Source organism: Berghia stephanieae, chromosome 7 (assembly GCF_034508935.2).
Source record: "Berghia stephanieae isolate SIO BIC M18660-M18661 chromosome 7, UCSD_Bste_1.3, whole genome shotgun sequence".
NCBI classification, from domain to species: domain Eukaryota; kingdom Metazoa; phylum Mollusca; class Gastropoda; order Nudibranchia; family Aeolidiidae; genus Berghia; species Berghia stephanieae.
Window position 1 is genome coordinate 36,653,706 of NC_088366.1, and position 26,221 is coordinate 36,679,926.

The 26,221-nt window shown below is 33.4% G+C and overlaps 1 protein-coding gene across 3 annotated transcripts in view; it reads left to right on the forward strand.

Moving 5' to 3' along the window:
* LOC144977170 (CKLF-like MARVEL transmembrane domain-containing protein 4) overlaps positions 1–17,614 on the forward strand; it is a 19,938-nt gene extending 2,324 nt beyond the window's left edge. For 2 of the 3 annotated variants that reach the window (XM_078922048.1, XM_078922049.1), the window contains exons 2-5: positions 4,008–4,265; positions 5,501–5,695; positions 11,269–11,367; positions 12,231–17,614. In XM_078922048.1, coding sequence (XP_078778174.1) covers positions 4,137–4,265; positions 5,501–5,695; positions 11,269–11,367; positions 12,231–12,374 — 567 coding nt within the window. In that variant the 5' untranslated portion in view covers positions 4,008–4,136 and the 3' untranslated portion in view covers positions 12,375–17,614. The remainder of the gene's footprint in view (positions 1–4,007; positions 4,266–5,500; positions 5,696–11,268; positions 11,368–12,230) is intronic. The other variant, XM_078922050.1, reaches the window with a different exon arrangement.
* Positions 17,615–26,221: the final 8,607 nt, after the last annotated feature.

Genomic DNA, 26,221 nt, shown 5'->3' on the forward strand with positions numbered 1-26,221 from the left:
GTCTGGACTGGGTATTCGCAAATTTTCCTATTGTGTTCCACTTTTCGAATCGAAATAACATCTAGTCTATCCGTTTATTTGCAAAGTTTCTGCACTTTATAAATAAGACCATAACGCTTATGTCTGGACCGGGCATTCGCAAATTCTGCTTATGTGTTCCACTTTTCGAATCGAATTAATCTCTATTTTATCCGTTTATTTGCAAAGTTTCTGCATTTTATAAATAAGACCACGACACTTATGTGTTAGATTGTTCGCAAATTCTGCCTTTGTGTTCCACTGTTCGATTAGAATTAATCTCTATTTTATCCGTTTATTTGAAAAGATTCTGCACTTTATAAATAAGACCATAACACTTATGTCTGGACTGGGTATTCGCCAATTTTCCTATTGTGTTCCACTTTTCGAATCGAAATAACATCTAGTCTATCCGTTTATTTGCAAAGTTTCTGCACTTTATAAATAAGACCATAACGCTTATGTCTGGACCGGGCATTCGCAAATTCTGCTTATGTGTTCCACTTTTCGAATCGAATTAATCTCTATTTTATCCGTTTATTTGCAAAGATTCTGCACTTTATAAATAAGACCATAACGCTTATGTCTGGACCGGGCATTCGCAAATTCTGCTTATGTGTTCCACTTTTCGAATCGAATTAATCTCTATTTTATCCGTTTATTTGCAAAGATTCTGCACTTTATAAATAAGACCATAACGCTTATGTCTGGACTGGGTATTCGCAAATTTTCCTATTGTGTTCCACTTTTCGAATCGAAATAACATCTAGTCTATCCGTTTATTTGCACAGTTTCTGCATTTTATAAATAAGACCATGACACTTATGTGTTAGATTGTTCGCAAATTCTGCCTTTGTGTTCCACTGTTCGATTAGAATTAATCTCTATTTTATCCGTTTATTAGAAAAGATTCTGCATTTTATAAATAATAATAATTGTTCAAAATTTTACCTCACACCCGATATTACAAGTACAAGTGAGCCAGGTGATGAAGATTGTCAAACAGTGTGACAGATGAAATAGGAAGAGAGAGAGAGAGAGAGAGAGAGAGAGAGAGAGAGAGAGAGAGAGAGAGAGAGAGAGAGAGAGAGAGAGAGAGAGAGAGAGAGAGGATGAGAGAGAGAGTCGTTTTTTGTTCACAATTTCTCTCTCTCTCTCTCTCATATTGCACAAGGTTGTACTATTTTACTATTTATCAAGAACAGCCAAGGTGGCAACCCAGTCTCTGTATAAACTAAGCAAGATGGCAACAGGGACCTCGCTCCTTATCCAATGCCGAAGCTTTAATTTGAGTCAAACGGTTTGGTTAAAAAAAAAAACACCCAAAATAAGTTCGTGTGTGATGGAAGTTGAAGTCGGCTTATTATAAAATCGTTTATGGTCTGTTTGGATTACCCTTTTTAAATAGAAAAGGTGAATATAACATAAACTTGAAGAAAAGGCAAGCTAAATGAAAATTAAATTGACTGATTAAATGAGTACGCGAGGCTGAGTTGCGAACGACTACTGGGTTCCGACATTCCGATCCCAGTGTCATTCATGTTCACCGTACCGTGTTACTGTCTACACACTACACTGCATTGTTAGTGACTGGTCATGTCTTTTTTGTTTGTATGTTTTACGCAAGCTTAATAAAAATTAAATTGACTGATTAAATGAATACGTGAGGCAGAGTTGCGAACGACTCATGGGTTCCGACATTCCGACCCCAATGTCAGTGTCAGTCATGTTCACCGTACTGTGTTACTGTCTACACACTACACGGCATTGTTAGTGACTGGTCATGCCTTTTTTGTTTGTATGTTTCTTTTAATATGGGTCAATTTACAAAGAATAATAATAGAAATGTTCAAAACAAAAACTAGATTCACTATTACGTGCCTGTAATGAAGTGCTTTCCACAAACCGTGAGCGAGAATGATGGTGGAGGTAATGGCAACCATGTGGGTTTGTTATTGCTTCCTGCCTCCGTCAACCCACGCATCCAGTTGCGTAACCCACGCTGAATCTGACCAATAATGATAATAGGAACTGTGTATTCCTTACTCCAGTGTATTGAATACACACCTGGGTTTTCCCTACAACAGTGTACCAAACGCACCATTTTTATGCACCCCCATTGGAGGTGTACAAAAAAAAAAACGCACCGTTTTTATGCACCTCCGTTGGCGGTGATGGTAAATTAATGAAAATGTTTCTATCTGCAAACGTCCATGAGGTTTAAATAGTTTTAGATTGTAGTTTAGCACGCTGCTTAGTGATTGCCTATGTAATAAATTAAAGAATAATAACAATAATTTTAAAAATCAAAAGTAAAAAGAAACATGGCACACAAATACTGATCTCAAATAAATAAATAATTTTATAAAATTAAAATCGAAGTTTTTTAAAAACATGATAAAAAGTTTTTGAAAAAAAACAAAAACAAACAAAAAAGAAAGAAAAAAAAAACAAACAAAAATGATGTCTTTCTCAATAAAGTAAACTTGTTAAAAAAAATATGTCTACAATGGGAATTGAACCCAGTACTTTCAAGGTTAGAGTCTGACAGCTTGTCCACTGGGCTACGGAGCCACCTGACTGTTCATCAGATTTAATAAGGTCTTTCTAAAACATTATTTTTCCTTCAATACAACTTCTATTTTCTGGTTTTATATTTCTATTTTTTAAATTATTATTATTTTTATATAAATTTATTAACAAAAACATCCTACAGATGTCACAATATAACTTTCGCCGTGTCCAAATACAGATACACAATTTCGCTGATGAAATTGGTGGGTTGCGCATACGTGACGGAGGTGTATAAAAACGGTCCGTTAAGATACACCGTCGACGGAGGTGCATAAAAACACTACGATTCCTTATACACCAGAAGGATTAGGTAATGATGCTTTGCGTTTAGGTACAAATAAAACCCTAAAAAAAATCAAAACATCCACCAGCTGGATATAACATACCAACACACAATACAATGTGTAACCTTTAAAGTTTATTATAGTAGTCTGATTAATATCATTTAGTGAGAACCACTCATAATTCATAATAAAGAACTGAGTGACATTAATTTCGCTTGACAGAGAAGGCATAACAGAGTAGGCCTACTCGTACTGATTATCCTACAATGAACAATACAACTGACAAGAACATTGTAAATCAAAGTTGATATATAATTTTCATAGATTTTTATATAACCTTTGGATTATCCATCATGTTTAATCGCTATGCACAATTTTTAAAGGGTTTTTATATGTTTAGTTGTTGTTTTTTTTCTCCAGGATTGAATTCAATTACAAATAAAGGCAAAGGTTATTTTCATCCATGGTTCCTGTATTTTCTCTTTTAGATCTCCCTCTGTGAAAATATTCCCGCAGATTTCTACTCTTCAATGGATCATGTATCATAGAAGTTGTGGTCCATTGAATTTATATCTGGGCTCAAATTAAATCATTCATCATTAGGGATGTAGTTTATAGCCTGAGGTACTTTGCTTTGTCTGATATTTATAGAAATTAAGACTCAGAAATTTCAGCAAAGAATGCCATGTAAGCATATTTTAGAACATATTGAGACCTGGCTAATAACATTTTGCCACTCCTACCAAATCTACCAAATGACAGTTGAATGGAGAACTATTTTCTTTCCAGTTATATTTTTACCTGTCTCCATCCTGCAAAGATCATTCCTGGAATTGAGTTTCATCTATTTGTGTTTGAAAAATTTACAGCTTTTCACTTGACATTGGTATAAAAGAGTACTTGGCTCTAAAAAGTAATAGCTATTAAAAGATAGAGTGTTACCATAAAAGTATGATTAACACGTGTGTGACTTGTGCTGTGTGAAATGTTAATTTGATTTCCTGTATGGGGGAAATGAAGCATTGTAAAGTGTATTGATCGCGTCAAGATTGTAGCACTGTGATTTATAAATTTACATATTTTCGAATATTTTTTTACAACTTATTTTATTATTACTTCTCTTTTTTTTAGAATTAAAAATAGCCAGAGATTGATCAGTTTGTTTTGGCAGTCATTTCCTAGTTGTAGTCACCTCTGACATTAACACGTTGCATACAACTTTTGGACAAAGTACCTTTTCAACTTCCAGTCATCATCATCATGTCAGATCTCGAAACAAGCAATCAAGAGTCAACTGAGGAGAGAAAAAATATTATCTACCTCTGGAAAATTCCAATCGATCAAGATTTTGTCAAGTCTGTTGTCAGCATTCTCAGAGTCACAGCTGCTGTATGTATAAAGCTCCTGAGTTTTTTCAGAATTTTTATTATTTTATATTTATGTTTTGCACGATGACGTTGAGGCAAGGTCTTCTATTATTTCTCATCTGCTGTCCCTTACTAAAAGTGCTAGGGAAAGAGATAGTTTTTCAAAAGACTGGTAAAATTATTTATTTTTTATTAATTTGAAAAACACTGTACCTGCAATAGTGTAAATGCCCTATCTAATAAACACAAAAACAAAGATGGTTGGAAATTTGAAGGGGTGGTGTGCGTTTATTATTAAGACACACCCCTTCATATTTCCAACTACCCTTTTTTATGTGATTATTTTAAAGTTTTGAAAAAAAAAGCCAGAAAAACGAAAATAAAACGTGTAAGATTACTGTGCACCACATCATTGTTCCTGATCAGCTGTACATCGTGTGATTATAACGGGAATGATGGTTGACAGTTGAAAATAATAATAATTTTATTGGATTTTTTTTATCAAAGTGATGTTTAATATGCAACGTTTTAGAATTATTGCCACATTAATGAAAATGATAATAAAAGATGTGGGAAACAATGCATAATGTAATTGCGTTTATATAAAAACCAACATGTATGAGTGCCTGATAAATGCACATACACCCCTTGGACATACTGTGTTTATTAGGACATATACAGTATTTTATCATTTATTTTTTATCAGTCTTCCTCCTGATCCATCTTCCAACCAAAAGGTATAACCTTTAAATCTCTATGTTCATGTATTCAATCATTCATGATTTTAATACATGCATCATGATTTTTCTATCTAAATGAAATCACAAACATACAAAGATGAATCTCCAATGGAATCTTTATGTATTGTCATGCTTTTATGTAATTGAAAACATGGTTTCAAATTAGTAAGTAGTTGTAACATTTGAGATACTGCACGCTTTATAGAAGTTGAAGTTGGGGGAAAAACGAATACAAAGAAGTGACAATAATTTTAAAAACCATAATTTAAATATGATTGCAGTAAATTTGGATCACAAAAGAGACCAAGAAGGTTTTACTTTGAACATTCTTTCTAAAGCTGTAATCAACTTTTAACACAAGCACGCATCTATAACAAAAAGAGAAAAACATTAGATGTACAAGACACACAATATAAACAAAATCACTACAATGATATAAATCAATTTTCAACCTGTACAAAAGTATTTTTTCACATAATATATTTGTTCCTATTTTACCACCATCTCTTCTGCACAGTTATTGTCACTGATCGCCTTTATCTGTGTTGCGTCAGGACGTTCAGAGGGCTGTGATGACGACTATGCCTCCACATACAATTACTTTGAGTTTATGTCAATCTCAACCTTTCTGACTCTCATCATCATGTGGCTGTTCTTTGCTGTCACATTGTACACCAGGATGGTCTTCAAAATTGTGCCATGGAAATTTGGAGTAAGTTTTATTTATGTTTTTATGTTTTGTTACTTCATTTGATAACTGCTTTAAGATGCATATTACCAAAGCCATATCTGAATATTAATATTATGATTACTTTTATTATTTTGTCAATATTTGTCTTTTTAAATTCTTGGCTCAAAATTGGTGTAAAAAGTGGTCAATGGTTAACAATTAATAAAACTACTATTTTTAATAGATTTGATAGTAGTGCCTAGATCCAATCAAATTGCTCACTGGTGCTTTATATTAACACATCATACTGTCTATTATTACACGGTTCATATAAAACTGACAAGTTAAAAATCACATTGATATTATATATATATATATATATATATATATATATATATATATATATATATATAATAACATACATACTAGTTTTCTAAGGCATATTCTCTTCAAAAGAGTACAGTTTTTAATCGCTTTCTTTTTTGGTTTCAATGCTGATGGAGTTTCACAATTGCCCATGGGGGCATGGTGGTCAAAGGATTTTGTATTAAAAACTGGTGATGTTAGGTCTCCCTTAGCAGATTTATATTAAGTAAATAAGTAAGTAGTAAGCATCGCAGTGTGAATGACGCTTGCTGAGAATTGTGTGATTCAGTCACAGATTTTTTAAAGCCTCAATGAGTATAGTTGCTCTCTCCATCCATCCATGTTAATTGTTTCCATGGGTCACGGTCCTGGGCCAGAGTTTTGAGGCTGTCAAGATCTTGTTGTCAATTTAGTACAGCAGGCACTGCAGTTTTTCTTAGTTCTTCAGGGATTAATTCGGCCTCATCTGAATCTAGAAATCTGTTATATGTAGAGAGATCCTTGTTCACGGTAGTTACTATTGGTCTCCCTACATATTTGTTGCCATGAAGGAAATATTCTGTCATTGTAGTTTGGGCTGGGATGTTATCTTCTTGAGGTAAGATGTGACCAAATAGCCTCTATCGCTGTTCCTTTATTATTGTACTCAGGCGTTAGACTCTTGTTCTTTCATAGAGATCAGTATTTGTAATAGGATTCAAGAGTCTGATGTCACGTCCACCCAGCAACGAGCAGCTTGGTTCTAAACAAAGACAATCAGTACTTTTTATTCTTCATGCTGGCTTTAACTTTTTCAATATCATGTCAACCTTGTTTGATTAGAATGTATAAAAGTCAAAACATGATCAGATTTATAATGTTTTTCTCCTCTGGATACACTTTAATGCTCATCGGAGAAGTATTTCTTAAGGGCGTCCGCCCAGTTACTAAGTTACTATGCGTCATTACGAGGGAAGTGATGCCACGACTGTTGAACCCTGTTGTCTCTGGCCAATAGATTCCGATTACGCGATTCAATTATTTGCTGTGGTATGAATCGAAACTTTCTAAGTTCTTTTTTTGTGAGGCCCCAGGTTCCACAATTATATGTCAATATCAGAGTAATCAGTGCCTTGTAAATCTGAATTTGTTTATTCTCACTTATTATGTTATTTCTATTCCATATATTTTGGAGTTGGTTGAATGCATTAGTGGGCAGCTGCTTTTGTTTTCTGATGTCTTCATTTTCGTTGATCAAAGTACCTAATTTATGTACACTTTCCATTCATTTCAATTTCTGTTGATTTTTGTATATTCTGTTTTGGATTGATTCACTTTTAGATTCCATGCTTCTAGAGTAGTTGATATTATTGGCGTGTATATTTTTGCTTCATGCTCTGATTCAAAGATTAGGTCTGCATCATCTGTGTATATCAATTCACATGTAATCTTCTTTATTGGTGGTAATTTTGGTCTTAGTTCTTTCATGGCTGATTCGAGGTATATCGTGAATAAAATTGGACTTCAGCTGTCTCCTTAAGGGGATCCAATTGAGGTTGATATTGTTGTTAATTCTCTGCCGGATTCAAATTGTGATGTTGTATTTGATAACAGGTATCTTATGAGCTTCAGGTGATATTTTTCCAAAAATGAGTCAATGATTGATAAAAACTTGTTTCTACATATGGTGTCGAAAGCTGAACTCATATCTATTCCAAGTATGGTAAATTCTTCCTCATATTTTTCCATTCTGGGTTTTTAAAGTGGAAATGGTCAAAATAATCATATTTCAGTTTTTGGTAATTTCAGAAACTACAATCATTTTCCTACATAAAAACATAATAATATTTGCGATAAGTTGTATAATTTCAAGTTTTAAAATGCAATTATCAGTGACGCATTCAAAACGAGAGTTGACTTTCACTCAGATAGTCACCCTTTCCAAAGCTTAATAATACTGAGTCCTTTCCTCCACCAATAGCATATAAAATATCAGAACAAAGGGCATGTTTTTACCTATCTCAGAAAATGCATGGCTGAATCGGCAGTTACATAGTTCAACCAATAATGAACTTTAAAAACTGTCAACTAGACTATCATTTTCCCTAACATTCTTACAAATAAGGGATTCTGATCAGTCAAAGCTGATCACATGCGCCTGTCGGCCAATAAGATGCCCAGGCTCTGTGTGGTCATGAAATGTTGGCATGCTACCAGTGCTCTGTGTGTCAATGTGTGCATGCTTGCGTGTGTGTGTTTGCACATTTTGATACACACCACATGTTCTTATCTCTTTGTCTAGCTGCATTGGTTAATGTTTGAGGTGAAGTAGCTATCTTTCTTTATTAATGACATTTTAGCACTAGCTAAGTATTTACATTATTTAATAATAATATAATAAAAATAACATTCCCTTTATTCGTCCCCAAGGGGAGATTTGTCTTTAAGAGTCTATCCCAAGGGAATAACCCAGGCATCAGCCGCAGTGCATCACCGCAAAGTGAGCTAGGGCGAGGTGACTTGCTCAAGGTCACACAGTGAGGCGGGTAGTCGAACTCTGTACATTTTGGGTACTAAGCAAAGACTGTACTGCTGAGCCACACTGCCCCCTTAAATCACTTTGTTAGGAACAACAGTTTCTTCCACTTATAGTGATTGCCTAAGATAAACGTCTTTAAATTTTAAAAGCTGAAAAGTAAACAAATCTTCAAAAATTAATGAACTGCCGATGGAAACTTTGTGTAACTAACAAAAAATGAAAAAGATAAATGTATGGATAGATAAACTGACAGAGAGACAGGCACAGAGAGAGAGAGAGAGAGAGAGAGAGAGAGAGAGAGAGAGAGAGAGAGAGAGAGAGACAGAGAGAGAGAGAGAGAGAGAGAGAGAGAGATTTTATCATGTTTTCATCAAATTATGGAGGGGGGTGGGGTCAGTGGGTAAACAATCCACAATGTGTGCAAACGCAAAGAAAAGGGGGGAAAGAATTAAATAGCTGACAATTGACCACAAGGGGTGATGATAACTAGTGACATGTCCTGATTAACTGGAGGATGCAGCTCAAAGAAGAAGATTCAATTACATGATTTCATGCTGTTCATTACAAAATAGCCCCACCCTCCTCAAGCTGTCATCTGACTCAAAATGGAAACAGTGCAAGAAATGATTTGACCAGTCCAATTTGTTTCAAATGCAATCTCATTGGTCAATATGTTTCCAATTGATTGACTTTGACTTCTTATAAAACAAAGGTCTTTCTATAACTATCCCTACCAATTCTTTGCTCCGCCTCCCCTCCTCCCCTTTCTTTATATCTACCTCAATCACTCTCTCTTTCTCCCCCCCCACGTCTTTCTTTCACACATACAAACACACACACACACACACACACACACACACACACACACACACACACAGAGTTATAAAGGCTTCAATCTTTATCTTTTTCCCTCCAGCCCTTTTTAATGCACAAGCCCCCCCCCCCCCTTCTCTCTCTCTCACTCTCTCTCTCTCTCTCTCTCTCTCTCTCTCTCTCTCTCTCTCTCTCTCTCGTGTGTTTGTGTGTGCGTGCACGTTTCGTTTCCTTCCTCTTTCAACCTTTCTTGATATTACTCTCTCTGTCCACCTGGCTTCATATTGTTTAAAAACTGTAGTGAAAATAATAGCTGTTCTTTAACTTTTGACATTTTGAAATCGTATTTCCTCTAATAAATAAGACAAAAATGTCACATTAAAAATTCTTATTTCATTGATTGTTTAATTAAATGTCAAAAACCCGTCAACAAGTGAAAAAAAAGTTGCAGGCATTTATTGGTGTTTTTATTAATTTAAGAGCATCTTACATAATCTTAAATAACTATAAAAGTAACAATTGGATTATTGCAAAAATTTGTGTACATATCATTAATGTATGTTCTAAGCTCATGCTAAAGTATAGTTCTCTCATTAAATTTTCAATGGCCGTATCCAAGGAGTTACCTTTTAGTTACTCACTGATTCAACTATGCATGAAAGAGGTGCCTCAACTTCAAAGTCGATTTTCTCAAAACTTGGGTTTTTTACACTCTCCCTACTTCAATTGGTCATATCTCAGCAATTAATAATCAGAATTTTATAAATTTGGTATCAAATTTTTAGGCATAAAATAAACTTTGATTGGTTACAAACAAAAAAGAAACAAATTAAAAATCCAGACTTATTACCGTTACGAGGCGGGGGTCGCATATGAATAATTTATGTTCGCAGCAGAAATCAATATGATACTGGCCATTTTAATCATGCAGTACTTTGGAATAAGCACCAAGGCATGTTTCGTAGTTGTCTTTCCTTGTTCCTATTTTAGCTTTGAAATCGCCCATGATTGTCATATACATGGACTCGTATTATCATTTCAATTTCATTGTATCTCTTACTGTTGAATCTTTTTTTGATTTCTCCAAAGTAGGTTGGTGGGTGTTGATTATAAGTCTAGGATTGTTGTTGAGAAAGCATGGAATGGTTTTAAAGCTCAAAAGAGATATTCATTCATTTATAGACCAATATGATTCTAAATAAGGTGTTAGTCGGTTTGATATTAGAAAACTGAGCTCTCCCTGGATATTTTCGTGTTCAAATATAATGAGACGGCATCCTCGTATTATTTCATCATTGTTCTTGTTTTTGGTCTCTTGTATGCTTACTATGTCTAATTTGTAGGTAAATATGTTCTTAATCAGGTTGTTTTTCTTAAATTTTGAAGAGATACCATGAACATTGAATGATGCAACATTCATTCCTAATTTATAATTACATCATCAATAGTCGAAAACTACTTTATATTAGTAGATCTTAAATTTCAACTGGGTTCATCATGGTAGATAAGTTCTTGAAGGGAAACAGGAGCAGAATTGTTTAAGTAATTAAAAATGTGGGTATTTTAAATTGAATTCTAAACTTTACAGGTAGCCAGTGTCAGTCCTCCAAAATGGGGGTAATATGCTCACGCTTACTAGTCAAGCTGCCTTATTCTGTATCTTTTGGAGTCGATTAATGACAATGTTATCACAATCATAGAGCAAACTATTACAATAATCAAGATGTCGAAAATCATAGAGACAAGAAGAAGTTTAGTGTTATTAATATCGAGAAGCTTTGTAGTAGCATCAATAGATCTAAGATAAAAATTGCAGGATCTAATTACTTTACTGACACGGGCAGGCATGTTTGATTTGGTATCTATACAACTCCTAGAGATGATTTTGGTTACAAGCTTGTGTCATTCATACTTCCAGTATCTGATTGGCACAGTCGTGATCATTGTGTTGTATCTCATTGCCAACATCTGCCTGGCAGCCCAAGACTGTGGCAAGGACAGTAACAGAGCTGGGGCTGTAAGTATATGTAGTATCAAAAAGGATTTAAAACGATAATATACCTTGAGCCTATCATTCGTACACAAAAAAGTAATTGTATATTTTAAAACCTGTTATTTTATATTTCGAATTTATCTTTACAATACCAGAGCGTTTAAAAAAAATATTTCTCTATGTGTTTTATGACAGTCTAAAATCTATTTATTAAGTTAGGTTTTTGGGTTTTTTTTTTTTGTGAGTGGTGTATTTATACTCATGTTTTTGTCACATTTTTACCTGTCATTTCTTTTTATGATGATGGTGGTTGATAATGATGATGATGATGATGATGATGATGATGATGATGATGATGATGATGATGATGATGATGATGATGATGATGATGATGATATTATTATTATTATTATTATTATTATATTATTATTATTATTATTATTATTATTATTATTATTATTATTTATTATTATTATTATTATTATTATTATTATCATTATTATTATTATGTTGTTGTTGTTGTTGTTGTTATTATAATTATTATTATCATTATCAATATTCTTAATTTTATTATTGTTGTTTTTTATAATATTAATATTATTGTCATTATAATAATAATAATAATAATAATAATAATAATAATAATATAATAATAATAATAATAATTATATTATTATTATTATTATTATTATTATTTATTATTATATATGTAGTAGTAGTAGTAGTAGTAGTAGTAGTAGTAGTAGTAGTAGGAGTAGGAGTAGTAGTAGTAGTAGTATTTTTATTTTTTATTATTGGTAATACTTAATATTTTTTAAATATTTTACTTTTTTTCATTTTGTTATTTATTTGTATCATGTTTTATTTCTCTCTGTTTTTCTCTGTAGGCATTCGGTTTCTTTGTCATGTTTATCTTGGGAGCTGATGCATTTCTCACATTCCGTGAATGGAAAAGTACTAGAAATCAGTCAGCTAACACAGCTTCAAAGAGTCCTGACTACAACCCAGACAAAAACATGGAGCAGTACTAAATATCAGCTGTGTTGCCGATTTTCTGTAAAATTATATATTTATGAAGCTCAGAGAGGTTTGTTACAGATTGTCTCTCTTTGTTGTACCTAACACAGTCAACATTATGATGGGGACAATTTTTTAAAGGGTTTTTGATGATTGTAAGTAGTGAACAAAACTCACAAATTACACAATACATATAAAAACAATAAGCCACAACACTAATATAAGAGTCTTGTAGGCAGTGTCCTCATCACAATTACTCAGTCACTGATCGAGGGACTGAAGCATTTGCAAACGCATTCACTCAGCAGGTCTTGTCTTTCTTTCTTTAACACAATTCACATCATCTACAAAATTTTATTTTCAATGTTCTGCTCTTTTACTTAATAATTTCAGCCCGCCACATGAGCCATTCTAGCTGCATTATTATGAAATTTGTGACGATCACATTTTGTCAAGTTTATATTTCTCATAATATTATATTACAAATGGACATTTGATCACAGTCGTCAGTTTTCCACCATAAAAGCTCAGTTCATTTTATTATTTTTTCCTGAATCGGCAACCCTGTATAGATTTCAATCATATTTGTCCATGTGTGAACTATCGTGTTTTAAGGTATATATATCTGTGAACAATTGTGTGTGTTTAAATGCCTAGAGCTGTTTTTATATGGAATAGGCACAGTATAAATGATTAACATTATTATTGTTATTATTATTATTATTATTATTATTATTACTATTATTATTATTATTATTATTATTATTATTATTATTATTATTATTATTATTATTATTAAAATCAAGATATGAAAGCCTTGAATTGTGATACTCATGACCAGTTATTGGGATAATGTGTGACTTTGAATTTCAAAAAAAAAAAAATCTTTCCACCACAGTTAAGACCACATCTAACGTATTTACTTTGTGAGATTTGATAACGTTTTCAAAACTTTTATTTCCAGGGTAACTATTTTTTTTTTTTTTAAAATCGTAATACAACTCTTCTATTTTTATAATACCACCAAGAGATTTTGATGATATGATTATTTATATATATGCAACTCATTTCATACATCAGTGGTGAAAAATGATCAAATAAGTAATCTGTTCACAAACAGGAACAAAGTAGTCATTTAATTAAGATAGTGAAGCGAATATTAAATATCCTCCAATTTTACCAAAGGATACATAATTTATAGAATTCTGTTTCTGGGTGGGGATCCTGACCTCCAATAGTGGGCGGGGAGGTACATGCTATCCCCCCATACCCGTTTTCCAATTGTTTCCTGTCGTTGTCTTGGAATGATATTACTTAGTTTTGTCCGGACCCTGGCCGGAGTTCCTTGACTAGGAGGGAAACAGTCGAATGTATATTTAGAATTTTGGGAGATGATATTTTTTTCCTTGTAAATCATCTCTCTATTATGCATTGTATTATGCTTAGTTTACATATTATATTATTTGATTTGTAAACATTTGAGTGTATTCCTCTTGGTTGGGACCTGTGCTTGTGTCTGGATGAGACTTTTAGGTGATCTCAAACTAAGCACTTTGATAGTGTGCTCTTGGAATCTACATCCGTTTCCTATTTGAACCAATTCCCCTTTGTCTCACCTTTTCTTTGTGCTTTAATTGTAATTTTAGAACTTTTTACTATCCCATTTTCGTCCTTTTTACTGGCGCTGATATGACCTTAATGTGTTGCAAGCGCCGTAAAACCCTTAAAAACAAAAACAAAACAGAATTCTGTTTTTTATTTGGATAGAAGTTAGCCAAAGCAAAACTTATGAACGCAATTCCTAAACTACTTTAGGTTTTGAACTTTAAACTTTATATCATATCAAGCTTGGACTTAACTCAAGTGAAGCGGCCTTGCATTCCGGAAGTTACACTGGACAGTGCCTAGTTGCTACAGCTGATCAGTTGAAACAATGGCAGCTCGCCTAGCAGTTTTTCAATATTTACACCCATCCCAGAAAATATACTTTTTTGAGCTAATAGCAATAATTTATGGTACAACCTTTACATTTTCTTAAAGGGAAATAAGATATTTATTGAGAGAGCAAACTTAGTAAGAATTTATGAAACCTGCAACAGTCATCTTTCTATTACGAATAATTGAGTGGTGGAATGGGAGGGAGCAAGGCTTTACACCTTATTGCTACACACATTAGCCTAGTTTTCGTCTAACACAACGCATATACACACCAAGAGCCCACGTACAGATGCACACATGTAATAAAGGAATTTTCTACAAACACACACACGTGGGTAACATTATTTCTTTGTGTCCTTTGTTTGAGATGTAACAGATGACCAGAGCATGCAAAACAGCGTGGTAGGGGCATGGGGGTGGGGGGGGAGGGGGGGGGGGCTCTTTGTTGTCTTCGTTTATGACTTGAAAGGCCACTAACTTGCCTTCAACAAGTTGAAGGACATAGCTAAATTATTGACCAATCAGAATCAATTAAATTTTTACTGCATTTCTAAATATAGAAAGGTTAACAACTCCATTCATAAACGGGTTGATCTTGTCCTCAATAATGGACTGGCGCGCTCGGCGTCAAAGCCAACTCGTCCTCAATACTGGACCGTCGCCCCACTGACTCAGTTATGTTCGTCCTCAATATTGGACCTGCGCGCTACTGGACTTAATACTCTTATGATCCACGATTCAAATTATTCTCTAAGCATGCTGCAATGCTTCTTTTTAATGGTATCACAATGTCAAATTATCAGAAATGAAGGAAACAGCAAACTTTAAAAAACTTCGACCGTAATTATAAAAACAAAGAGAGAAAAAAAGATAATAATGATATGGATAAGAAAGTAACAATAACTTTGCCCTTCAATGACAAAAGAGACACTTCGTATTTTATGGGAACATTTAATTTCAAAGAGTGATATAATAGCTTGTCAAAAAGTCTTTTAAAAATCTCAAGTTTAAGATGTCAAATGTTGGAGGTTTTCATAATCTTATCAATATTTGAATTAAAGAATTAAATTATATCATTCAGTATGATTGAAAAAGAATGTGTTTTGTCATCGTTGGACATGGATTTCTAACTCTTGAAATTGAAACAAAATTGTTGGTGGTTACATTCCAATATGAAACTGTTTATGTGAACCATGATTTGCAACACCAAATGTGCATTAAACGATTTTGAAGGTTGTATAGTTTGAAATCATTTTTCACAACAGATTATCTGCTTGATCACATATTAGGTTTTGTTTTTGTTTTGTTTTATTTAAAACAGAAATTATGTCATGCGTTTGTAATATCTCGGCAAATTTATTGAATAGACTTTGAGATCGTTTTTTTTCCTATTTTTTTTTCCTATTTTTTTTTCATGGGTCTTATGGTTTAAAATAGAATTGCCAAAAATCATTTTATTTATCATTTATGTTATTTTATTGTTGAATAAATTTTCTGTTAATACGTCATTAAATAAATTATACAAGGTAGGTTTGTTTCTTTTAAAATATATATATATATACAACATGGTTGTGAAATTTATCTAAAGAATACTGAATTGATGTGATTGTGTACTTTATTCATAGATTCAAATTTTAGAATCTTAGGGAAGACAAAGACTCTTTAGGAGGTTAAGCCTTTCTTGCAATATAGTTTATATCATTGAAAAAATTCCAAAATAAATTATATTATTTGATTTGATATGGACAATTTGATACCATGCATATTTTATCAACTTTGATTGTAAAACTTGTGATTTAAGAAAACCCATACAAGTGCATTCAACATTTTTTTTTCTTAACATTTACTATAGTGATGATATTTTCTTACAATAATGCTTAGTCAATTTATTTACTAGACATTTTTGTATTGGCTATATATCCTGCCTTATGGTTTTCAACCCCCCCCCCCCCCTCCTTTTTTTGTTGTTTGTTTTGGTATAAATTGTAGTTTTAATGAAATATAATTTCTTAATGTGATAAGATATGCTTTTTTTTTTTTTTTTTTTTTGGAGTTCTGGATTGTGAATTAATTAATAGTTGTCATCATAAACGTGTTAGGCAGATTTTGTTTTATTGGGGTTTTATTTTGTATAGGAAAAGCAACTGTTTATTTTTTCTGTTCAAATTATTTTTATACTGTTAATTTATTTCGTCATTAATCCATAATCAGGTCTTTGAGAAAAGCCAAGGTATAGATGATTTGTTTATTGTTTGAGTGTGTGTGTGTGTGTGTGTGTAGTAGTAGTAGTAGTAGTAGTAGTAGTAGTAGTAGTAGTAGTAGTAGTAGTAGTTTTAAAATCATTTAATGTTTGATTACATTATAATGAGCCCAATAGAATCTCTAGTGTCTTAAAAATGCCAAGAACTAAATAAATTTTAATTGTTTTTTTTTCTTCAGTGACATGAAAATGTCATGTCCGAATGATCAACATCTACTTTTGTCAGAGTATAGTTTGATAGAGAACAATTTGAACTGATAAGGTATTTCCAAGTAACCCAAGATCAAAATCATTATAAGATTTAATTGATTTGACTCGCATGCAGTTAGTAGGGTATGCCTTTTGATTTAGTCTTCTCTTTTTACTCTTATTGTCAGTGATTAGATTTTAAAAAACCAAATTCACTTTATTTTTAAACAGTTTTAATAATCATTTAACTCTCTATTATATTCAGCCAGTTGAAGTAATTGTTCCTTGTTAGTAGTTTATTGCAGAAAATATTATGATACAACACATACAATACCTAATAAGAACTAAACTAGGCTTATAGTGGGACCTTTTATGCCCTGTCACTGTGATGAGTAACTGACATTTTAGTATGGTACATAATAAAGGGAGGCAGTAATAGCATTAACATACATTACTCTGCAAATTCAAACCTAAGGTGACTCCCATAGTGGGCAGGGGGGTACATATTGTGTCTTCTATCCTCCTATATCTGTTTTGCAACTTGCTTTCTGCCTTTGTCTTAGAATGAGATTACTAGGTGGGGATCCTGACCTCCCATAGTGGGCAGGGAGGTACATGCTGTGTCTTCTATCCCCCCATACCCATTTTCCAATTGTTTCCTGTCATTGTCTTGGTATGAGATTACTTAGTTTTGTCCTGATCCTTGCCGGAGTTCCTTGGCTGGGAGGAAACAGTCGAATATATAGTTATTCTTTTGGGAGATGGTATTTTTTTCCTTGTAAATCATCTCTCTGTTATGCATTGTATTATGTTCAGTTTGCATATTATATTATATGATTGGTGTGTCTTCTATCCCCTTATATCTGTTTTCCACATGCTTTCTGTCTTTGTCTTGGAATGAGATTACTTGGTTTGTCCTGGTCCTGGCCGATGCCCTGGCTGAGAGGAAAACAGTCGAATGTATAGTTAGTTTTGGGAGATGATATTTTTTTCATTGTAAATCATCTCTCTGTTATGCACTGTATTATGCCTTCTTTATATTATATTTATGATTTGTAAAACATTTGAGTGTGTTCCTCTTAGCGGGACTTGTGCTTGTGTCTGGATGAGACTTTTAGGTAATCTCAAACTAAGTACTTTGATAGAGTGCTTTTGGAATCTACGTCTGTTTCCTATTTGAACCAATTCCCCTTTGTCTTCCCTTTCCTTGATGCTTTATTGTAATTCTATAACTTTTTACTTTCCCATTTTCTTCCTTTTTACTGGCGCTGATATGACCTTAATGTGTTGCAAGCGCCGTAAAACCCTTAAAAACAAAACAACATTATATGATTGGTAAACATTTGAGTGTATTCCTCTTAGTTGGTACATGTGCTTGTGTCTGGAAACGACTTTTAGGTGATCTCAAACTAAGTACTTTGACTGTGTGCTCTTGGAATCTACATCTGTTCCCTATTTGAACCTATTCCCCTTTGTCTTGCCTTTTCTTTTGTGCTTTAATTGTAATTCTAGAACTTTTTACTATCCCGTTTTCTTCCTTTTTACTGGCGCTGATATGATCTTAATATGTTGCAAGTGCCGTAAAACCCTTAAAAATAAAAACAAACAAACAAACCTAAGGTGAACTAATTCTTTGTCACTACAGTTCTTGAAGATGTTAATATTCCTTGCATTTCTTGAACAGAAGTGGAGAGAGTTTTAAATATCTATGTTTCTGAAAATTAAAAAAATTGGGCATGTATAGACGTTGAACCCCATTCTTTAAAGATCTTGAAAACTCTTGTTGATGTCAAAATTGCATATTTGAAAAACGGGCATGAATGTTTATTGTCAATCTTTTGAACTATTTTGTGGAGCTGAATATGATTACCTCCAAGTCCTCTGTACTTTAGAGCGGGAAATTAAAGGCGTTTGAGGAATTTCAGACATGCAACAATAAATAGTTGACAATATTATATGAGATGGGAAGAATATTTTTGAAATTTTTTGACATCAAAACATTGGAGTGTTGTTAAGAAATTTGGTTCTCTATGCAGTTGTATAGAGATCATAGACTTGGCAAATATAAGAACAATTTCCTTTTTACTGAAATGTTCTGCTACAATTGCCATAAAGCTACCACAAACAGAAACAAATAAATAAGTTCACTTTTTAAAATTTCCTCATAGGCCCTTGTTTGGTCTTGTCATTTTAAATATTTGAATTATATCATATGATTTTCCCTTTGTCTTCTTCCCCGGCGCTGCTGTATGACCTTTAAGTGTCACAAGTGCTATTACACTTCTAAGAATATTTGTTGTCAGAGTCACACTTTTAACCAGTTAACTGTCGTACTATGGAAAACTCGTATTTAAGAATTTGGCCAGAAAACTCAGCCCGTATAAATCGATCGATTTAAATGACAGGCATCTGGGCAAAACCTGGACTCTGCGAAGGACAGGTTTTATGGCCAAATTTTTAAATACGAGATTATTCCACAGTGCAGCAGTTAATTGGTTAATAAATAACCGAATTTTGGTATTGCATCTTACAAGTCTTCATTTTTGAATCAGTGTTGTGAAAATCATCATTCTACTTTCCCCATCTCTCAGAGCTTTACCACTTTTGTAGTCATCATACCATTTGTTGTCAATATTTTACTTGCTTCATGCCCATTTATTGTTATGTTTGAATTTTAATATATGTAGTTATTGACTATTGCAGTGCATTATGGATATCCCAAATATGTCAGACTAACATGCACATGTTCATACACACACACACACACACACACACACACATACAGGGTGGGGTTCCCGACCTCCCATAGTGGGCAGGGACACTTGCTGTGTCTTTTATCTCCTTGTATCTGTCTGTTCTCCAATTGCTTTCTCTCTTGGAATTGGAATGAGATAACTTGCTTTTGTCCAGATTCTGACCGGAGTCCTTGGCTGGGAGGGAAACAGTCAAATGTATAGTTATAGTTTTGGGAGATGATAATTTTTTTCCTTGTAGATAATCTCTATGTTATGTACTGTTATTTTTTTATTTTTTAAATGTACGATTGTAAACATTTGAGTGTATACTTCTTAGGGGATCAGGTGCTGGTTTATGGGTGAAACTTACAGGTGGTCTCAAACTAAGAACACTGATAGTATGCTCTTGGAATCTAAGTCTGTTCCCTATTTGAACCATTGCCTTTTGTCTTATTTTTTCCTCAAGTCCTTTTGATTGCACATCTAGAATGTTTTTACTATCCCATTTTCTTTATTTTAACTGGCGCTGAAATTACCGTAATGTGTTGCAAAGGCTGTAAAGCCCTTTAAAAAAACAAACACACACACACATATATATATGTATGCCATGTTCACAGAGAACAGTCGTACCAATGGAAACCTTAGTTGCATCACTGTTAATGCTACCTTGGTGAAAATGGTAAGATTTGATATCGGGCTAGAGTCAACCCAAACTCAATCAATGATTGTTTTAACGGGAAATTAAGATGTCAACTTGATTTCCTAGAATTTGAGATGTCCATACCACTCTGTATATTTATTTTGTTGTCATTATTAAGTCAAATGTTACAAAGGGCTCTCCTGGTATTTTTGGGTTTTTTTTTCTACCTTTCTTTTTTTTTTCTCTTTCAACTTTTGGAAAAAATAAGAACCAAAAAAAACAAACTACCGCCCAATTTGTTCAATGAGAATTGTATTTAAAAAAGTGTTGTTTACCATTAAAAAAAAACAAAACAACATTTGTTGTGACTTTGCCATGATTTCCACATTAAGTTCTTTTGAGACTTTACATGAGCGTTAATGCATTTTCAGCCAATTATAGATTTCATTTATCAATCATCACCCTTTTTACTGGCACTAAATAATCCACGGGATACAATAGCTGGAGGTAACTTTTTGATTTCAATATGACAGATATTGTGATTATTTCCTAATGTTAATGAAAACCAGAAATCTATGCTCTAATAAATAAAGCTTATTTCAATTACCATGAAGTCAATGTAAAAGGATATCAGATTTTGATATGGAAATCACCACTTCCATAGTTATATTTTTGTAAAAAGTACAAAATGATGGTAAATTTTGTGCTATGATACAAGAGAAAAAGTATTTTAAAGCAAAAGCAAAGGAAATCCAAATTATTAATTTATTGATTGTCTATTAGCATTATTGTATGTAATGTTACTTCCACGTTCCTATATCAATGTATGAGGGTGAGTCAAAAAGTAATGGGACTTTGCTTACTATTTTAAAACAAATTGAATGAATACCTTGCATCATACCTCAATTTAAAGCTTGGCATTAGCCAGTAGAATGCTACTTCTCAACATAGTCTCCGACTCTCTCAATAGCTACAGTCCAGCTTTTTGTAAGGCCATGTATCCCGTCATAAAACTGAGTTGACTGAATTTCTCACTTCCGTCTTGCTTCTTCATCATCTTCAAAGCGATATCCCCTCAATGCCTCCGTCCTGGGTGGGGTTTCCGACCTCCCATAGTGGGCAGGGAGGTACTTGCTGTGTCTTTTATCCCCCTACATCTGTTTTCCAATTGCTGTCTTTGTCTTGGAATGAGATTACTTAGTTTTGTCCTGACCCTGGCCAGAGTCCTTGGCTGGGAGGGAAACAGTCGAATGTATAGTTACAGTTTTGGGAGATGATAATTTTTTTCCTTGTAGATAATCTCTATGTTATGTACTGTTATTTTTTTTTTTTTTAATTACGATTGTAAACATTTGAGTGTATACTTCTTAGGGGATCAGGTGCTGGTTTATGGGTGAAACTTATAGGTGGTCTCAAACTAAGAACACTGATAGTATGCTCTTGGAATCTAAGTCTGTTCCCTGGGTGGGGATCCTTACCTCCCATAGCGGGCAGGGAGGTCCATACTGTGTCCTCTATCCCCTTATATCTGTTTTCCTACATGCTTTCTGTCTTTGTCTTGGAATGAGGTTACTTGGTTTTATCCTGGCCCTGCTGGATTCTTGGCTGGGAGGGAAACAGTCAAATGCATAGTTATTGTTTTGGGAGATGATATTTTTTTCCTTGTAAATCATCTCTCTGTTATGTATTAATATATTTGTTATTTTTAGTGTATAATGTAAGCATTTGAGTGTATTCCTCTCTGTTGGATTTTGTGCTTGTGTCCGGATGAGACTTATAGGTGATCTCAAACTAAGTACATTGGTGGTATGCTCTTGGAATCTACATCTGATCCCTATTTGTTCCTAGTTCCCCTTTGTCTTGCTTTTTCTTGGGTGCTTTAATTGTAATTCTAGAACTTTTTACTATCCCATTTTCTTCGTTTTCACTGGCGCTAATATAACCTAAATGTCTCAAGTTCATTAAATTGTATATCTAGTATGTTTTTACTATCCAATTTTCTTCCTTTTTACTGGCACTGATATGACCTAAGTGTGTTTCAAGCACCGTAAAACCCTTAAAAACAAACAAACAAACAATGCCTCCTTCAGTGGACCAAAAAGATGAAAGTCCGAAGGTGCCAAGTCTGGTGAATAAGGAGGATTAAACAGTGTTGTCCATCCAAATGCTGTGATTACCTCCATTGTCCTTGAACTTGTGTGGAAGGACATTTTCTTGAAGAAACAGTACTTGTTCCATCTCCAAATCCGGTCTAACTTGACAAATTCTTGCTTTCAGTCGCTTCAATGTCTATTTGTGCCTGCTATCTTCTATCAGGTCTGATCAATGCTTTTGTCTTTATTTCATTCACTGAGATGACACTGCTTGGACAGTGACCATCACAAGACAAAGCCATGGTTGAGGGGGTTTCAGGTTAGGTGTTGTATTGCATCTCATTTTCTTCTAAATGACAAGATATACCTTCAACCCACCTAAAAATAGTGTATTTACAAAATGCCTGAATTTTATAAACTTTCTCAAGGCGTTTAAAAATGTTACTCGAGGTTTCTTCTGCGAAAACAAGAAATTCAATGACAGCTTCCTGTCACTGGCAGACGTTCGTGGGGGCAGCCATTTTGAACTGCTATTACTTTTTCAAAATTTGGCAATTAAAATTTTCATATTTTAGTTTAAAGAGTACATGTATAAGTTCAATTGAACCTAATATAATGTCACATGAAAAAGAAATGAACTCAGTATTACATTTGTCCCATTACTTTTTGACTCACCCTCGTATATGTGCTTTTAACTTGCCAGCTTTTGGCCAGGGTTGTTGTTGAGGTTAGGGGAAGAGGATAAAAATTACCATTATCATATTTTTGGGGTTATAATTGTTATAAAAGATTTTGTTTTCCATCTTGAAAATAAGTAAAGAATGATTTGGATGTTATTGTTTGCATTGTCAATGAGATGAATTGTCTAAATGGACTGGGGAGTTGATTGAGCTTGAAACAATATTTTACAGATTGTTTGATATGTTATCGTTTCTTGATATTTTTTCTGTAGTAATTGTGTGTGTGTGTGTGTGTGTGTGTGTGTGTTGGAATCTGTATACTTTTTAAACCTTGGTTTTGAATATGATAAAAGTGTTTATGTTAAGATTATACCAAAGTTTGTTATTTCTGAACATGTTAGCATTTTATTTTTCAACATTCCAAATGGTGTTATTCGATTAACTGCTCGCCATACGAACTATGATCAACACTAGTTGTACTAGAATGTCTGCTAGTGTTAATATTATACATAGAATGGAGATACTGCCACCTTCATTCCTGCCATTTTTGTAGATTCGTATGAACCATCATATTTTTTGAGGATTTTGGATTTTTCAGCTAAGATATTGCTGCTTTCAGATTTTTTTCCTTTATTTTACCCTTATACATTTTTTACCTATCCTTTTTCTCATGGAAGTTTTGATATTATAAAAAGTATATTTTATGAGGAGTGGTTTTCTTGACTCTATTTTTTCTTCTTCACGAAATTCTAGGAATAGAAAATTATTATCAAGTTATTTATTAAGAATTTGATACTGTAGCGATGATATTATTTTAAACAAAGAAATTCAAATTATGTATTTTGATCTTCCACGGTAGACGAGGCGATCACTGTTACTGTGTCATCTATGCACCCCCCCCCCCCCCCCCCCCCATATCATTTTACAAGTTGCTTCCCGTCTTTGTCTTGGAATGAGATTTCTTGGTTTTGTCCTGGTCCTGGCTGAGTCAGAAAAGGAAACACTCAAATGTATCTGTACACATTAGTTTAGAGAGATGATATTGTTTGTTTTTACTTGTAAGTCATCTCTCTGTAGTGTACTGCCTTATTTTCTGTTTTGAAAATATTATGCAAATATTTGAGTGAATTTCTCTGTGTGTGATCCTGTTCTTGCGTCTGGATGAGACATTTAGTTGATCTCAAACTAAGTTACACTGATAGTTTGCTCTTGGAATCTACTTCTGTGCCCTAGTTGAACCAGTTCCCTTTGTCTTACTTTTTCTTGTAAATCTAGAAATTTTTTACTACCCTATTTTCTTCCCTTTTACTGGCGCTGAAATGACATAAACGTGTCGTAAAACCCATAAAAACAAGCAATAAGTTTGAGAATTACACAATGGCATAACGATTATCTTATCCGGAAAAAAATCGTATTAGTAGAATTGATAAGGTTGTTTAAGCAGAACGACCTAAACTTAAGACTATGTGGCCTAATCGGTTAGTATTAGCATACGGTTGTCGTGGAATTTTAGTTTTCCACTAGCTTTGTTTTTAAATTAAAAAAGAATAAGTAACTGTTTAAAGTCTTTCTGGTTCTAAAAGATAAGGATTTATCTTATCACAACCGGGTTAGATGCGATCTGTTTTGTAAGAGAAGTTAATTGATGTTTTTTTGTATTTTTGAGGTTGTTTTTGTTTTTTTGCTTTGTTTTTTTGTTTTGTTTTTCTGTTTTTTTTTTTAACTCAGTAAGTTATTATTGTATTTCTTGCAGCATTCGTTGTTGTGGTTAATACGTAGATAAAAATAATGATACTGCATTTGTACTTCATTATCAATTTCTTTTTTTTTTTTTTTACACTGTATCTATGCTTATTGAATAAAAAATTCTACATCGAATGATTGAAGTTCAGCTTGGTTTTAAAAAAAAAAAATATTTATATGAAAACCACAAATGGGGGAAAATGTATTTAGCAAAAATGAATGTAACCTCTTCAAAAACAAAAAGAGCAAAATACTTAACATGGAAGGTTTCAGATTGAAAACCCTTCTTCATCCAGGTATCTGCACGTCCAGTCAGGATATACCATCGTGGAAACATTAAAGAATCATAATAGTAAAGAATGTGATTGATATACTGAATATATTTTAAGCACTGTGGACATTGTAGCTGTACGAGAAACTAATGTGATTTTTGTTGTTGTAATACTCTCCCCATAAGCCAGTAATATAAATATAGCTTTCAAAGATCTAAGATAATACTTAGAAAGCAGCTAAAATTAGTCTAGATAGTCGAACTTTTTTTGTGACCAAACATGTGACATCTCAATTATTTTTAGAAGTACGCTGTAATGAATATTTCCGGCTTAGGTTCTTCTTTAGTCATCAACGCAAACAATATAAAAAGTAAATCTTGAAAATATTGAGGGGAAACTGTGGCAATATGCACATGTGTTAAAATCTAAAAAGGTTTTAAAATAGTGCTAGACAAAGCAGAAAAGAGTTCTGAGGTTCGATTCGCAAAAGAGGAAGGCTGGTTTTTTCTTTTATTTTTCTATCTGCTTTATTTAAGATGTTAATTTAACTTTTGTCAAATACTTATACGTACGGTCCATGGCCTTAAGCCTGTTTAGTAAGTATGTATTTATTGTCAAAGATATGTTTTAATTTGAGCTCTTTAATGTCTCTGAAAATTGTTGACCAACAAAATATCCTTCATCTATGAATGACTGTAACTCCAAAAATCGTTTAAAATGAAATGATATGGAATGGAGAGCTACCATGACTTATGAGAGCTATTAAATAGGCCAGACCAAGACCAAAGGAGAAATTTCTTGAAATATCAAGACAATACAATTGAATGAAGATTGGACGACAATAGATGGGAGCGCCCATTAATTCTTTCTTGTTAAGCTACAAACAATGATGTATATATTATATATATATATTTATATATATTATAAAAATATTAAAAAAGCAACAAAATGTTTAATGAAAACTTCGTAATTCGGATTTATACTGGGTGAGGATCCTGACCTCCCATATCGGGCAGGGAGGTACATACTGTGTCTTCTATCCCCTTATATCTGTTATCCAACATGCTTTCTGTCTTTGTCTTGGAATGAGATTACTTGGTTTTTTCCTGGCCCGTGTCGGAGTCCTGGCTGGGAGGGAAACAGTCAAATGCATAGTTAGTATGTTTATGGGTAATTTTGTAATATTTGTTATGTTTTTAATGCATGATGTAAGCATTTGAGTGTATTCCTCTTTGTTGGATTTTGTACTTGTGTCCGGATGAGACTTATAGGTGATCTCAAACTAAATTCATTGGTGGTATGTTCTTGGAA